General features: G+C 47.0%; 1 protein-coding gene across 1 annotated transcript in view; it reads right to left on the reverse strand.

Moving 5' to 3' along the window:
* The window catches only part of EVC2 (EvC ciliary complex subunit 2), a 134,931-nt gene that overhangs the window by 85,592 nt on the left and 32,218 nt on the right, over positions 1 to 17,121 (reverse strand). Inside the window, exons 9-10 of the mRNA XM_042936925.1 lie at positions 5,607 to 5,741; positions 2,197 to 2,336 (exon numbers count right to left, since the gene is read on the reverse strand). Coding sequence (XP_042792859.1) covers positions 2,197 to 2,336; positions 5,607 to 5,741 — 275 coding nt within the window. The remainder of the gene's footprint in view (positions 1 to 2,196; positions 2,337 to 5,606; positions 5,742 to 17,121) is intronic.

Here is a 17,121-nt window from a genome sequence, read left to right on the forward strand (position 1 = left end):
TAATAACCATCAGTCCAACACGGCATCCCAGGGAGGCATCCAGAACTGTCCCCTGCCCTTCAGTGTCCAAACTACGCCCCGGCGCATGCCTTCACAGCCACACGGCAATCAGTTGCCAAGTTCTGTAGGCTGTCACACATCGACATCTCCAACAATCTCCCTGGACTTCTAAGCCACTGTCCATTTGTATCCAGAGTGGCCTTTGAACGTACAGATCTGCCCGTATTAAAATTAAAAGGCCGTTCCCTGACATCCAGAACCCTACAAGACCTAGCCCCTCTCACCCCGAGACTTCACTTAACGTAACTGAACCAAGGGCGCCTGGTGGCACAGCCCAGACTTAAACCCTGATCTAACTCTGGGGACCAGTCAAGGGTGCTACTGCTCTGTGCTGTTTTGGGCCTTGCCTGTTTCCCTGTCCATCTCTCTCACAGGCTGCCTCTGTGGCCGGGACTGTGTCTACTCCTCGCCTAGAGTGGGGTTTACACAAAGATGGGTTCTGTTCGTGGTCCAGGTAATTTGGACAAACTATCCCATCAAAAGAAAAGCTGGGCAAAAACCAAATCACTCTGAGACCATCTGAGAACCAACAAGGAGAAGTAAAAGATGAGGTCAAGACCTAGCAGAACAAAGAAACTCAGAGAGGGGAGCCCCGCATCTGGGGCCACTCTGTTCCCCAGGGCGTCTAAGTACCAGGAGAGGCAGCCCCAAGGGCTGATAAACTCTGCAGAGTTCTCAACAGACCTGCAGAACCGGGGAGGTAGAAACTCAAGTCCAGAGACTCCAAGGAGAGGTCAGCCTGTACCCTTTGGTTGGTACAGATGCCTCAGAAGTAAAGATATGCCAGAAACAGACCAGACCTTGGAGGACCAGAAGCCCTGCCTTGCGTGGTCTCAGTCTCTGTATGGGGGGTCATCCAGCATGACGCCCCTCATCGCCTAGAAGGTGGTAACCTCCTCCTAGTCAGTCCTCCAATGTCTTCACAAATTTTCACACACACTGGCACACGATCAAAACTACCCAGGCATCCGAGCAGAAGAGGAAATTTGATCACAAACTAAGGGGAACAGAAGACAACAGGCACAAGAACATGGTAAAGGTAATAAAGCTTCAGAGACTTTAAAATAATTATGCTTCATACACTTGAAGAAGTAAAAGACGAAACAGAATTTTGGAAGACAACTGGACGCCGAGATAGGCAACACGGAAAGAAGCTTTCTGTAAATATTTGCCAAGAGGAAACGAGGAAAGGCCAAGTTGATGAACCGAGTCAGTCACCTTGTAGACCGTGGCCCCTGTGCCGGCCAGGAGAAACCGTGGGCCGTGCAACAGCATCCTGGTTAGAGGCATGCACCCCGGAGCCAGGCAGCCTGGCCCTGAACCTGGCTCTCTCGTTCCTGAGTGTGCGCCCTGGGGCAAGCTCCCGAGACTCTCAAACCCTCATCCCTGGTAAGAACAATAATCCCTGCTCGGTTGGGTTGCTAGAAGGATTATGAGTTGGTATTCGCAAAGTTTTCAGAACCGTGTCCGGCTCCACGTTCTACTGTGCACAGGTGGTCCATTCTAAGCACGTGCTAATAAACAACAAGAATCGAATTCAGTTCGGCAAACACATCGCCTGGCCTGGCCTCTCTCTCCAGCTGCCTCTTCCCTTATCTTGCTGTACTCGATACCCCAATCTACCCGTCAGTCGTACCCAGCTACCGCGTTCACCAGATGCATCCTGCTCAACCTTTCATCGGCCCCTTCTTCCCTCTGCCTGAAAAGTCTTTCTTCTCATAATGCGCTTGGAAAGCTTATATCCATGCTTCAAGAATAAGTTAAAAGACCACCTCCTCTGAGAAGCGTTTCTGGGACTCTCTCAGAGGTCATTATTTCCTTTTCTCGGCTCAGCTAGCCTTGATTTTCCTTTTAGCAGGGTGTTTATCAAACTTGTATGGTCACTTGAGTTTGTGTGTCTGTCTTCCCCGTTAGATCAGGCAGCTTATAGCACAAACTCTGTCTTATCCATCCCTTTTTCCAAATACCAAGCACAGTAGTAGTTCCATTGTGATAACTGAGTAACAGATGACAGAATGAATGAATGAATGAATGAATGAATGAATGAATGAAATGTACTCAGGGTTTGCTCTGAGGCCAGTGAAGTTAAAGCATTCATCACATCCAAGCCAGTATAATGTGATTGAGAATTCTTACTCTTCCAAGGCTTGAAGCATGCTCCCGGGGTCCTCTGAAGACAGAATGTCAATCATTTGGTCATCGAGAGCAAGGTCCTCATTGATACCATTGGCCGAGGTGAACTGGGAGTACTCCAGCTTGTTCTCATGATGCTGAACCTACAGGGGAATTTCAGACACAACCGAGTGAACCCTCTTGTGAACGCCATGTGCTGAGAGTCACGAGGGAAGGCAGGCATCTGCAGTCGGGAGGACCTTGCTGGCCCCACCACTTGCGAACAGGGTACATTCAGGCAAGACACTGCCATTTGCCTGAGCCTCCATCTTCCCATCAAAGAAATGGGATCATAATTCCAGTAGCCCCACACCGGGTTCCCGTGCGTACGAACAAAACAATGGATGGAGAGGCCTTTGCAACCTGTAAAGACCTATGAAAATATTTCACCATCATTACCATCACCATCATCATATCACGATCACCACCACCATCATCACCAGCATCCCCATCATCATCATCATCATCACTATATCACTATCATCACCACCTTCACTATCACCATCATCATCATCATGCAGAGGAAAATTACAGTTGGCAGATGAACTTCAATTCCATGCATCTGGCTGGTTTCGAATCAGAATACAGAACTGTCAGATGGAAATGACCTCAGAGATAATTAAGCCCAACGCCATGACTGGATAGATGTATCTGTTGTGTCCTTAATATCAATCCTGAAAACTGGGTGATAAGTATAGCTAATATTTAAGAATTCCTGTCCCTGTGCTTGTAGGTGTATTATCATGAAACTATCACGACACAGTTAAGTTCTGTCGTCCCCACATCACATATAAGAAACCACAGCTCAGAGGGGTAAAATGACGTTATCTGAGTTCGCACGGCTCACGAAGAGTCAGAGTTGGTATCTGGTCCCAAGTTGGTCGAACTCCTAAGGTACAAGGAGTTGGTATTTGGTCCCAAGATGATCGAACTCGTAAGGCAGAAGGAGGGTTTTATCGCACTGTTTTCACTGCACACTGTCTCAGCGGCTGCCTCAGGCTGCCAAAAATAAAGAAAGATGTGAAAAGAGTTCATCCTGTGAACTTCAAGGGTCTTCAGACCTTAAGTCAACACTTTGCTTTCCTCTCTGCGGTTGTAATGATCAGCCTTTCATCTCCGGCAAAGGATTTCTGCTCCTTCATCAAAGCAGCTGGGAAGTTTTGTTCTTCTGTGATTGATAACGGCTTTGAGAGAGAAGCTGGAGTCTGATTAGAGGAACGCTTTTTCTCCCCCTCACTTTTGCCTCCACGGACACTGTGGGCCGATCTCACTTTGAAATGGCCATCCTCTCCTCCAGGAAGCAGACATACAGTGAACAATGGGACACGACCTCCAGCCTCCAGACACGGCCCCCAGGAGCCAGGTCCCCGGGCCACTTGAAGCAAGTATTTAACTTCATGGGCCTCAGTTTCCTCAATATAAAGGGAGGGGAGGGGCGCCTGAGAGGCTCAGTCCGTTGAGCATCCAACTTCAGCTCAGGTCATGATTTTGCGGTCTGTGAGTTCGAGCCCCACGTCCGGCTCTGTGCTGACGGCTCGGAGCCTGGAGCCTGCTTCGGATTCTGTCTCCCTCTCTCTCTGCCCCTCCCCCCTCATGCTCTGTCTCTCTCTCTCTCTCTCTCTGTCAAAAATAAATAAAATTTTTTTAATTAAAAAAAATAAAGTGAGGGGAACAGATGGCTGTGTTCCTTCCAAGTTGCCGGGCCCCTGGGGGACCCTGGGTCACAGCAGCTCCAGCCCCTCCACGGCCCTGGAGGGACCAAGAAGCTGCCAACGGATGCTTCCTCCCAGCAGCGCCTTCCGGGGGAGGCTCCACGGAGCTCCTCTCACTCTAAAAATTGCCGCCCTGATTTCCTTCCCGTCTGTCCATCCACTGATGGGCCGAGGGCTCCTTCATATCCTCACACGTGGATTCAGGGCCTCCTAAGCTCCAGGCTCCACAGGAGGCAACGGAGATTGTAGCAGAGATCGCCTGCTTCCTACCCACACCCCCTCGCCGCTTCAGACCCGCTGGCCCAAGACCCACCAGCCAGTATCTACACTGCTTCCCCTAAAGGCTTCTGCGGGCCTTCAGAGCCCACGCCAGGAAATAACGTCACCCTTTGTCCTGGCCCCTGTAGGACTGTGGACAATACTGACTCCATCTGTGGCCCTCCTCTCTTGGGGCTACGTGTTCCGGGCCCCTTGGAGGTTAATATACATTCCTTAGAAATGCCCGTGAAGGCTGGAAGGGGGCGGCTTGTTTTGGCTGTCTGTAAATTGGTTAAAGATAACACAGTCTCTCGGCCTCCTGATGCACAGATGGCCCCATGAGATCTAATTCCAGGAGAGCTGTCGATCAGGCGCACGTCGACCCTGGGAGGTACGTACGGACCCTCTGGTCTCACTACAAAGCCCTCGGCACGTCCCCTCGCTCTGTAACACCCACGGGCTGAGGTCCAGACTTTGTGAGAACAGCCGTGCAGGGCCCAGATCGCAGAGCGCCCCGTTCCCTGTAAGTCAGCCTGACTGTAACTTGCAGGCAGTTCATTTTTCTGCTCTCAAAGGACCTTCTCAGTGGGAAGGGCAGTCCCTCCTCCCCCACCTTCTAACAGCGCCTTTGCCCCCATATCCTCGACCGATGACCACCGGGGCGTGATATATACCCCAGCTCCGTCCCTCCTCAGCCAGCACGACTCTGAGCCTAGTTCCATACTGTCCCCAGAGCTGCCCACGCACGGTGAAGCTCCACGGCTGAAGGATCCGGCCTCCCCCTGAGGGTGGAGTGAGCCTCCAAAGACTTTTCCGCAGGGAGTGTGGACCAGGCCCCGAATTAGTGTGGCGGGAACACAGCGCTATCCGCACAGGCAGGTGCTTGCTTATTCGGTCAGGCCGCAGTGGCTCTGAGCCCCGGCCACTTGCTGGAATCATCTGGGGAGCTTTAGAAGTCACTAAGGGGGCACCTGGGTGGCCCAGTTGGGTAAGTGACCGACTTCAGCTCAGGTCATGATCTCGCGGTTTGTGGGTTCGAGCCCCGCGACGGGCTCTGTGCTGACAGCTTGGAGCCTGGAGCCTGCTTCCAATTCTGTGTCTCCCCCTCTCTCTACCCCTCCCCTGCTCACGCTCTGTGTCTCTCTGTCTCTCAATAATAAGTAAGCATTAAAAAAAAATAAAAATAAAAAAGTCACTAAGGACGGGGGCGCATCCTGGGACGGTCGTCACAGTCTCTGCAGGCAAGGCTGGACACGAGCATTTTGTCGTTTCCCTGGGGATTCGGACATCAATCCAGGGTTGAGGATCAATCAACCCATCGAACTGGAGGGAACACTTCAATCAACCTCACATCTACCGCCGACCCGACTGCCCTCCGGCAACAAGATGCATGTGGAGACTCACCTGATGTCTGGTGATCAGGCTTCCCTTCAAACACTGATAGCGAGCCGTGAAGAAAAGTGTGGCCCAGGTCAGCACGAAGGAGGCGATGGAGGCTATGAAGAATCCTGCTGCATGAAGGCCATGGTTTGGGACAACCTAGGGGAGAAGGGTGGGGGGGGGACTTGTCAGTGGTCACACTTCACAGCCTTCAGTCGGGTCACAGCTAAGAGTTACAGCAGAAGAAGCAGGGAGTCGGTGAGACCAGCCTGGATTTGGACCCAGCTCTGTCCACACTGCCTGGGCTGCCTGAGCCCGTCGCTGGACCTCTCTGAGCCTGTTTCCTTAGACAGCGCATCTCTAAGCGTCAAGCGGGACAAACACTGCAAGGGGCCGAGCATGGTGGCTTGCACACAGTAGGGCCATCCGCCCCAAGCCTGGCACCTCACAGGCCTCAAGAGTGTTAAATTCCCGAATCCCTATGTAACAACCCTAAGAGGGCACTGGGGATCCGTGAACTGTTTCGAGTCGGGGCAGATTTCTGCAGACACCAGAGGAGAACCTGTAGCGCCCTTCCCTCCCCCTCGACACCATCTGCTCCCTTTGCTGGGAACACGTCCCATCAGAGGGGCAGCCCGCAGCCCACTCTGGACATCAGGGCCAAGCAGAAGGATACACAGGGCAGGGAAGCATGACACAGCAGGGGCAGCCAGCTGCCGGGTGATTCAACAACCTGACAGGTGGCCCTTAGAGCTCCCGTGGGCTTAACTCGCCCAGCCGCCTCTCTCCTCGGTGGCGTCCTCTGGGCTCCAGCCAGCGAGAGCCCGGGACAAACGTGCCTCTGGGATGGGCCAGGGGCGGCTGGCATCTATCCACTGAGAAGAGCTGGTAAGTTCCAAACACTCGCCGTCAGCCCCTCCCTCCGCCTCTTCCTTAGGGTCTAGACAACAACAGCAGCTGGCATCTTACAAGAACTCCGAAGGGGTCAAACTCTGGGCTGACTCACACTTAAGCACGCATCAGAACTGCATCCCACCCTGAGTTTCTGATCCCCTAGACCCAGAGACAGGGCCTCACAAGTGGCGCATTTCCAACAAGCTCCCAGGGGCCGCTGCCGTGCTGTTTGTCCGAGGAACACACGTTGAGAACCCCTAGGTTCAGGGTTTCACAAGAATTAACTCCTTGAATGCTCTCAAAGGCACTCTGGACAAAGTGAAGAGCTCTGGATTTCTAGCTCTCCAGATCTGGCTTGAAATTCCAGCTCCGTCACAAGAGCCGTGATGCCATGGATGAGTGGCTTAGGCCTAACCTCTGGCAGCCTCACTTTTCTCGTCTGTGAAATGGGGATAAAAATACGTCACCGCAGGGAGATCAAAGACAACGGTAATGTAGAGATTCGTGCAAAGCTTGGCTTGATCGTGCTACTTGATCACCGATTGCTTGTCGGGTGCTTACCGTGTACCAGGCTGTCGGCGGGGGTCCTTTCTCCGTTTGTGGGATGTACCCTCCCTGTGGGCACTGACTGGGTCTGACCAAGGTCCACCTCCCACCTCCTGTTCACAGGCAAGGGGGCCCGTAAACAGCAGAGAGGGTGAAGCCTGGCCTCCGGATTCGGACCACCAGGCTGTGTGACATCAGTTCTGCCTTATTGGCTGTGTAGAATTGGTCAGATCAGTTCATCTCTCTTTGCCTCTGTTCCGTCCCTTGTCTAATGGAGACAGTGGCCGTCCAAGGGTCGTACTGAGGAGTACACAGGAATATGAACGAAGTTGAATGAAGTCGTTAGAAGAGTATCTGGCCTTAACACTTGCTCACCAAACCCGAGTGAATCTTGCCGTGTCTTCCTTTGTGGGCTGTGTAGACAAAGGCAACTCCTTTTGGTACCATAATGGAGAAGCTGTACGGTGGCCATTAATCAGTCGTTTTATCAGAAGGTGACCTCAAGGGGCACCTGGGTGGCTCTGTCAGTTAAATGTCCAGCTCTTGGTTTCAGCTCAGGTCATGAGCTCACGGTTCATTGGTTCCACCCCGTGTTGGGCTCTGCACTGACAGCACGGAACCTACTTCAGATTCTCTCCTTCCCTCTCTCTCTCTCTGCCCCTTCCCGCTCTCTCTCGCAAAATAAAAAAATAAATAAAATTCACAAAATTAAAAAAAAAAGAAGGTGACCTCAAAAACAGACCTGGACCAAGAGCCTCACATTTTGATAACACTTTTACCCCTTGGAGTGTTTTCAACAAAACGTCTATACTCAAAAATAAGAGGGACAAAATGTGTGTGTCCATAACAAGAAGGCTTTAAAACAGTCAGTTCTTTAACTCAGCAGTTTAATACCTAGGATTCTATTCTCAGGGAAGAATTCAAAACTATGCATAAAAGTTTATATACAAGGTTGGCTTGGTCCAGAAATACGCACACAAATTTAGCTCTGTATTATATAAGACTGTTTTGCAGAGCATCATATAAAGTATCCTAATGTATCCTAAATGTTGCAAAATCCAAAGAGCAGTTAAATATTTTAAGTCTCTATAAATTATTCAATCCATATAAGGAGCAATCTTGTAGCCATTTTACTACTTCTAAAAAGCACAGTAACGATGGCTCAGTCAGTTGAGCCTCTGACTTCGGCTCCGGTCATGTGAGTTCGAGCCCCATGTCTGGCTCTGTGCTGACACCTCGGAACCTGGATCCTGCTTCCAATTCTGTTTCCCTCTCTCTCTCTGCCCCTCACCCACTCATGCTCTGTGTCTCTCTCTCAAAATTAAATAAACATTAAAAAACTTAAAACAAATAAGTAAAATAAAAAATAAAAACCACAGTAACATAAATCTACTACAGAAAAGAGTTCTTAACAAAAGTCAAGGGTATAAAATGATAAGCAAATGTCCTGCTGCCTTCCCCTACCCACTCTAACCCAGCTTCCCAGAGACAAATCTTTTTTTTTTTTTTTTTAGTTTATTTATTTTGAGACAGAGAAAGTGAGTGCATGCAAGCAGGGGAAGGGCAGAGAGAGAGGGAGAGACAGAGAATCCCAAGCAGGCTCCAGTACCAAAAGCTTGTAGACCAATGTGGGGTTCGAACTCATGAACCACAACATCATGACCTGAGCCGAAGTTGGTCGCTTAACCGACTGAGGGGGCCCCCAGAGGCAAATATCTTAAACAGATACTGTTTTTAGTTTTTATGGCTTAGTAAACCAGATGGTTACATAAAATTGAAGTCTAAAATTTATACATATATCTCTATTTCTTGATTCATCAGCATTACATACTATTAACTGAATTACTATGAACATATTATAGGTACGTATGTAACATATTATGTGTAATACGTATATATACCATACATATACACATATATGCCATATTATATAATTATTAACACATTATTCCCTCTTTGACAGATGTGGATTTAGCTCATGAATTTTTACCTTACAAATTTGTAGGGTTTGTGACCTATAAATATCTCTGCCCTTCCTTCTAATTGTAATGATTATTTTTAGTTTTTCAATTAGCTATCTTTGTAAGTTTAAATTAAAAAATTAAACCTCAGTTTTTACAACATTTAGAGACGATTTCTTGTTGTCTTACTAAAAAAAGATAATGAAGTTAATGTCCCACACTTGCCTCTCCCCCCTTGCCTTTCCCACTTCTTTCTTTCACAGTTTATTAGGTTTAAAACATATATATTTTGTTCTGCAATCACAATTCTTTGTCATTTATAGATTAATTATAAAACCTAAAACTAAAAAAAAAATTTAAGACACTATTATTATGATTATACAAATGTTATTCACTGAAGAAATAAGTAAAAAAAAAAATCCTATGTTAATAAATATCTGCCCCTCAAAGCAATATATTTCTTTTTTTTTTTTTTTTTTTTTTTTTTTTTTTTTTTTTTTTTTTTCAACGTTTTTTATTTTTATTTTTGGGACAGAGAGAGACAGAGCATGAACGGGGGAGGGGCAGAGAGAGAGGGAGACACAGAATCGGAAACAGGCTCCAGGCTCCGAGCCATCGGCCCAGAGCCTGACGCGGGGCTCGAACTCACGGACCGCGAGATCGTGACCTGGCTGAAGTCGGACGCTTAACCGACTGCGCCACCCAGGCGCCCCTCAAAGCAATATATTTCTAATTCAATCCCTTTTCTTACATTTTACTGATTATTCAAAATCATGCCATATTTTTAGTTTGTTAACTAACTTTGGACTAACAGTCCTTTCTCTGTAGCTTTTTGTTTTCCCTGGAGTTTCTCACTGTCTTTCTTTTTTCTTCCTATTATATACCATTTCCTTAATGACATTATCTGTTGCAAGTAGTGGCTTTTTTTTTTTTTTTTTTCTTAAAGTCGTCATTCCCTGAATGCTTTGGCATTCTGATCTGATCAGAACTGGTTACTTTCTAGGGTTGCTGCTGTCATTTGGAGTCCTCTATTTACAGCTTTCTGTGTTGTCACACATGATTGATTAAAGCAAAACTATGCTTCTTGGATCCCATTTCTTCCTTTTTCTTGGATGCTTTTTTTTTTTTCAGTGTGATGGGAGTATTCTCAGTATTTTATTTGTTTGCAAGTAAATTTGTTTAGAAAACATTTTTTATTTCATATATCTTAAAATGTTGTTACTTTGCCCTCATTTGATTTATAATTTGGCTGAATCTATCATTCAAGGTCCAAAATCATTTTTCTTCAGAATACTGACGGTACGGCCCCACTGTCTTCTGACATAACTGTGTCTGATGACTTCTTAGAGGGATCTGTTTCTGGCTTTCTAGGAATTTTAAAGTTTCCCCTTTTCCCTTGGAATTCTGAATGTTTAACCATTAAGGTTTTTTCTAATAATATTTTTAATTGTAGTAAAATACACATAACATAAAACTTATCATCTTGGGGTGTCTGGGTGGCTCAGTCGATAAAGCCTCTGACTTTGGTTCAGGTCACTATCTCGCCGTTTGTGAGCTGGAGCCCCGCGTTGGGCTCTGTGCTGATGGCTCGGAGCCCGGAGCCAGCTTCCGATTCTGTGTCTCCCTGTCCCTCTGCCCCTCCCCCACTCATGCTCTGTCTGTCTCTCTCTCGCGCTCAAAAAACGAATAAACATTTTTTAAAAATTACCATCTTAACCAATTTTAAGTCCAGTCCAGTCGTACATCACAGTGTGTACAATCACGTTGGTCTGAAATCATTACCACTACCTGTCCCCAGCACTTTTTCCTCTTACGGAACTGAAACTCTGTCCCCATTAAACCACCCTCGTTCCATCCTCCAGCCTCTGGCACCCACCGTCCTACTCTCTTGTCTCTGTGAATCTGACTACTTCACTTAGCATTAGATCTTTATGGTTCATCCATGTCGTTGCAGTGTGTCTCAGAATTTTCTTTTCTTTTTTTTTTAATTTAAATTCAAGTTAGTTAACATATAGAATAGTATTGGTTTCAGGAGCAGAATTTGGAGGTTCATCACTTCCAGTGAGCACACCCAGTGTTCACCTCCAAAAGTGCCTTCCTTAATGCCCATCACCCATCTAGCCTATTCCCCTACCCACCTCCCCTCCAGCAACCCTCAGTTTGTTCTCTGCATTTAAGAGTCTCTTATGGTTTGTCTCCCTCTCTGTTTGTGTCTTATTTTATTTTTCCTTCCATTCTCCACTTCACACCTGTCAGAGTGGCTAAAATTAACAACTCAGGGAATAACAGGTGTTGGCAAGGATGCAGAAAAAGGGAACCCTCTTGCCCTGCTGGTGGGAATGCAAACTGGTGCAGCCACTCTGGAAAACAGTCTGGAGGTTCCTCAAAAATTAAAAAAAAAAAAAAAAGAACTTCCTTATGACCCAGCAATTGCACTACTGCTAGGAATTTATCCAAAGGGTGCAAAAATGCTGATTCAAAGGGGCACGTGCACCTCAGTATCTACCTCCTCAGCAGTGCTATCGACAGCAGCCAACCTATGCAGAGAGCCCAAATGTTCATTGACTGATGAATGGATTAAGAAGGTGGTGTGTGTGTGTGTGTGTGTGTGTGTGTGTGTCTGTACATATATGTATATACATTATACATTATATATGTATATACGTGTATACACACACACATATACATAATGGAATATTCCTCGGCGATCAAAAAGAATGAAATCTTGCCATTTGCAACAACGTGGATGGAACTGGAGGGTGTTATGCTGAGTGAAATAAATCAGAGAAAGACAAATACATGATTTCACTCATATGTGGGATTTAAGAAACAGATTTCCTTCCTTCTTAAGGCTGAATAAAATTCCATTGTTATGTATATATCATACTGTGTTTATCCATTCATTCATCATTGGACACTTGGGTGGCTCCCATCTTTTGGCTTTTGTGAATATGCCGCTATAAACATGGGTATATGTATATCTCTCTGAGACCCTACTTCTAATTCTTTGGGGAATATACCTAGAAGTGGAATAATGGGATTATATAATAGTTCTATCTTCAATTTCTGGGGGAACAGCCAAACTGTTTCTCCTCCTTCTCCTCCTCCTTCTTTTTTGATAGTAGCCAACCTGATATGAGGCGGAATCATCATGGTTTTGATTTGCATTTCTCTAATGATTAGTGTCAGAAGGCAAATGCTTATATTGTATTTATTTATTTTTTCAGCTTTAGGAAGAAGAATGGAGAGATACAGGGAATTGCTGATATCTGATCACCAACAGCATGCCGGTCCCTAGGTTAGGTGCCTGGAATGGGTTTAACTGTGTCTTCCAAAAGGATATGCTTAAGTCTTAACCCCCAGTAGCTATAAATGTGACTGTATTGGGAAAGAAGATCTTTGGAAACAATAATCAAGTTAAGATGAGTTCATATTGGATTAGGGTGGGTCTTAAATCTAATGAATGTGTCCTTATAAAGACAGACTCGCACAGAGAGGGTCATGTGACCACGGAGGCAGAGACTGGAGTGAGGTAGCTACAACCAAGGAAGGATTTCCAGGAGCCACCAGAAGCTAGGAAGACGCAAGCATTCTTCTCCACAGCCATCAAAGAGAGCACGGCTCGGCCGACACCTTAACTCCAGACTTCTAGCTTCCAGAACTGTGACAGAGTAAGATTCTGTTGTCCCAGGCTCCCCAGTTTGCGATAACTTGTTACAGCAGCCCCAGGAAACTAATAAGGTGTCAGCTTTACATCATACAATCTTCAGCAATCTTGTAGTGGATGTATTGTCCCCATTCCATTGACAGGTAAACGGAGATGGAAAGAGATTAAGTAGGTAATCAAAGTGCGTAGTAGCCAAACAACCAAAGCCAGCCCTGCCTGACTCCAAAGTCTGTGTTCTCCCTGCATTAGATCACACTGCTTTTGTCCAGGGGGCTGTGGGGTTTTCTAAACACATCTGGAGTCCCAACCTCCCACACCAAGGTAGAAGTTCCCTGCCTGATTGATGAGAACCAGAAACAAAGACTAGCACAGAATTACATGCCAGCAGGGTCACTGTACTGTAAAAGGCAGGAAGAGATCTCTCTGTCCCCCTCTGTCTCTCTCTTCCTTTCCTACTTCATGAAGTAGAATGGGCCAACGGGGTCAAACCACCAAACTTGTCTCCTCTTCCCACCTTCACCATCTCTGAATCTCCACCTGAGGTCTTACCTTCCTTTGGCCAATCACATGGCCAAGAGAATTTGAAGAGTAGAAGCAGTGTGGCAGACTGTGGCGCAGGATCTAGCTTAACTCGGCGACACCGATGTGATGCAGGAATGAATGCCTGTATCTAGGAAGAGGACAAAGGCAGGGCAGCTCTACAGATCCCGCCATCTTTCTCCCTTCTCTCTTGGGAATCTGATGCCAAGTGGTAAGCACATTCAGGTAGAGACTGCCTGCTTGGGGCAGGCCCACTCACAACTCTCACTTTCTTCTTTCAACCTTCACTCATCCATGTTGCTACTTTAAGCTAGGTCCTGCTCCTGCCCAAAATGTTTCTGCTCTTCAACTTTCCTCCTCCATGTAAATGGCTAAAGAAGAGTAAGATCTCAAGATATAGCTTTATGGGAAGAAGGAGGCCCAATATAATCATTACCATCATCACCATCACTGTCATCATCACCATCAGCATCACCATAATGTCACCATCGTCACCATCACCATCATCATAGTTAACCTGATTCAGCAGACAGTAAACACCAGAGGTGGCCCCAAGTGCTTTACATGCACGAATCCATTAACATCTCATAATAATACCAGAAAGTGGGTACTGTTTCAGTCTATATTCTACAAATTAGAGTTCAATAGTGCTAATCAGTTAAATAAATGGCCCAAGATCACAGAATGAGTCAGTAGTGAATCCAGGTTTCACAGCCAACAGTCTGGCCTAGAAGCTTTCACACCACAGCTGCCTCTCTGGGGCTCAGGCTCCAGCCTGGCCTTTTACCAGGAGCCTTGCATTAGGTCATCAAGGTCTTGCGTCACCCTGAACATTGTGATTCCCACTCTGAGTATACAGCTCACCCTTCTGGACCGAGTGGCAGGGCAGGATTTTAAAAATCTCTCAGTGTCTGGACAAAAGCCTTTGCAAACCATTCTTCAAAACTATTCTTAACCATCAGGGTCTTTACTGAACTTTTGCCAGAGGCGAGGCCTTACTCCCTTTATAGTCTTTGAAACAATACTTTAAACTCAGAATTCTTATGTCCATCTCACATGTGCAGAAACCAAGCTTTGCTATAATTTTTTTTTTGCCTGAAACTCTCTATTTAAGTGAATACATCACAGTGGGCTACCAAGGTTGGCTCGGTGTTTGGATGTGGATGTGGTGGTCAACTTTCCTGACATCGAGTTCATTCAGTGAGCCCAGTGATGGGTCCTCAAAGGACAAGTGGGGAACAAAAGATCCAGGCCCTGCTCTAAGGAGCTCACAATCTTGCAAAAAAAAACAGACAAGCAAGCAAGCTGGGGTGACACAGTGTGGCTGGGTGAGGCTGGAGAAGCCTGGAGAAGTAGGGTGGGGAGGGGTGCAGCTCCTAGCCTAGCTCAAAGGACAGAGGCTTTACACGAGGTGACCCATGGACAGAGGAGAATGGGCCGGGAGGAGGGCAAGCCAGGCAGAAAGAACAGCATGAGCCGGACCTGCTATGTGGAGGAAATGCACCCCGGGTCCCAAAGGGTCTTCAAGAGCAGGTTAGTGATTTGCAGCAGCGTCCGAATGGTTTGGAGGGGGGGTGACTGCAGGGTTTTAAGCCAGGAAGTAACACGGTCAGATCAGTATTTTAGAAAGGTAGATCTGGCCATTGCGTGGCATCAGCCTGGAGGAGGATAAACGAGATGTGACAGCCAACAGAGAAATGATGACAAGGCTGCAGGAGGCAGTAGAATCTGCTGATAAAGACCATGGACTCTGGCCCTAGTTGAAGGCTCAGCTCTCAGCTCTGCCCCCTACCACACTGTGGGACCCCGGGCCTCCCTCTCTGCAAGCTGAAATCTCCCCCATCTGTAAAATGAGGATTAAAATAGTGCCTATGGCAGGCATGGGGCACCTGCGTGGCTCAGTCGGTTGAGCGTCCAACTCTTGATTTGGGCTCAGGTCATGATCCCACGGTCATGGGATGGAGCCCCGCATCATGCTCAGCATGGAGCCTACTTAGGATTCGCTCTCTCTCTCTCTCTCTCTCTCTCTCTCTCTTCCTCTGCCTCTCTTCCCCGCTTGCATGCTCTCTAAAATGAAATAAAAATAAGTACTCCTTACGGTTCTTAGACAGGTGAAACACAGAATTACCATACAACCAAGCAATTCCACTCCTGAGTGTGTACCCCAACGAATTGAAAACAGGTGCTCAAACAAAAATCTGTACCTGAATATTCACAGTAGCACTCTTCATAATAGCCAGAAGATGGGGGAAGCCCAGATGCCCATCAGCTGATGAAGAGATAAACAAACGTGGTCCACGCCCCCCCCCCATACAATGGAATAGGAATCAGCCATAAAAAGGAATGAAGTCCTGACATATGCTACAACACGGATAGACGTTGAAAATATTACGCTAAGGGAAAGACGCTGGAGCAAAAGGCCACATTCAATGAGATGAAATGGCCACGACAGGCACACCTGTAGAAACAGAAGGCAGATCAGTGGTTGCCAGGGGCTGAGCGGGAGGAGGGGACATTGGAGAGCAACTGTTCAACGGGAACAGAGTTTCCCTTTGGGGAGATGAAAAGGCTCCAAACCTAGGCAGCAGTGATGGTTGCCCAACACTGTGAACATACTGAATGTCCATAATGGTAAGTTTTGTGTATGTGTACTTTACACACACACAGAAAATAGGACCTACTGGCTAGGGATGTAGTACAGAGACATCAGTCAGCAAATCTGAGCTGCTATTACTGTGACGACTGGAAGGCTGGAGGGAAGGGCAGGAATTGGGAAAACATTTAGGAGACAGAGTCCACTGGTTATGGTGACTTGAGTGCTGGAACGGATGTGTGGGATGTTAGAGATGGGGGCCAAAAGCGTCCTTGGATGTTTGGCTTGGTAGGCTGGGGGCTGGTGGGACCAGCCACCACAGGGACGGGTACAGAAATGTATGCACTTAGAGCGCCAGAAATCAGCCCCAAGGTAATCACTCTTTTAAGACTTCCTCTAAAAATCTCGCAGCCAAATTCCACTGATAATCAATATAAGAACAGATTTCAAAGAGTTTATTTACCATAAACTTCATTAACGAATAAAGAAAGAAAAGCAGTTGAGTGGTCCCAGCCTCCTTGTCCCCGGGCTCTGACTTTCCCTCTCGTCTCTGACAAAGAATCACGTGCTATTGCCATCCTTTTAAGCACGTATTAGCTGAGAGCAGACTCCTTTGATGAGCTCTGTCAGTGCATTCAAGAGGAGCAATGATGGGGAAAAAAGTCCTTTCAAAAAGAATGCTTTCAGTGCTTCTAATCTAACAGCAAGTTACAAAAGCACGAGGAGGAATTATGTACACGTTGACTTCAATTATGTAATAAATAAATTCAAAGACCCGCAGAGGCAAGAAGCCAACGTGTTAGCAGCGGTCCTCTGCTGGTGAGATTATGTGCTAATGTTACTTTACTTTTCCAATTCTTTGCGTATGTGTGTGTACGTGTCTCTGTGTGTGTGTCTGTGTGATACCGGGAGGGTGTTTTCTTTGTCCACAATGGACGTATATTAAATCCCATCCACCTATGCCTCAAAAGACAGAAAAAAGTTTGAAGAGAAAAACATACAGAATGATTTCTCTGAAATTGACTTTAAGAGTAATTTGTTGAAATCCTTCACTTCGAGCTAAAGATCCAAGAAACAGGGGGAGTTACGTACTTGGAGACGTGTCTCCCACAACCCTTGAGGGGCAGCTCTGAGAGCAGACAGTCTCTGGGCTTCCCAGCTGACAATGCTGACAGGAGTGAGAGCTTAGAGGCAGTCACAGGTAGAGGCAATCACACTTACCAACAGAGCTCTGCTGAGGTACCAGTCTGGTGAATAAGCAGATTTGGGAACAAATTGCCCAACAGGACGTTTAACCCTGTCAAGCTTCAGGACCCTGGCCAGTTCCCAGAGCCTCTC

Source organism: Panthera leo, chromosome B1 (assembly GCF_018350215.1).
Source record: "Panthera leo isolate Ple1 chromosome B1, P.leo_Ple1_pat1.1, whole genome shotgun sequence".
Taxonomy (NCBI): domain Eukaryota; kingdom Metazoa; phylum Chordata; class Mammalia; order Carnivora; family Felidae; genus Panthera; species Panthera leo.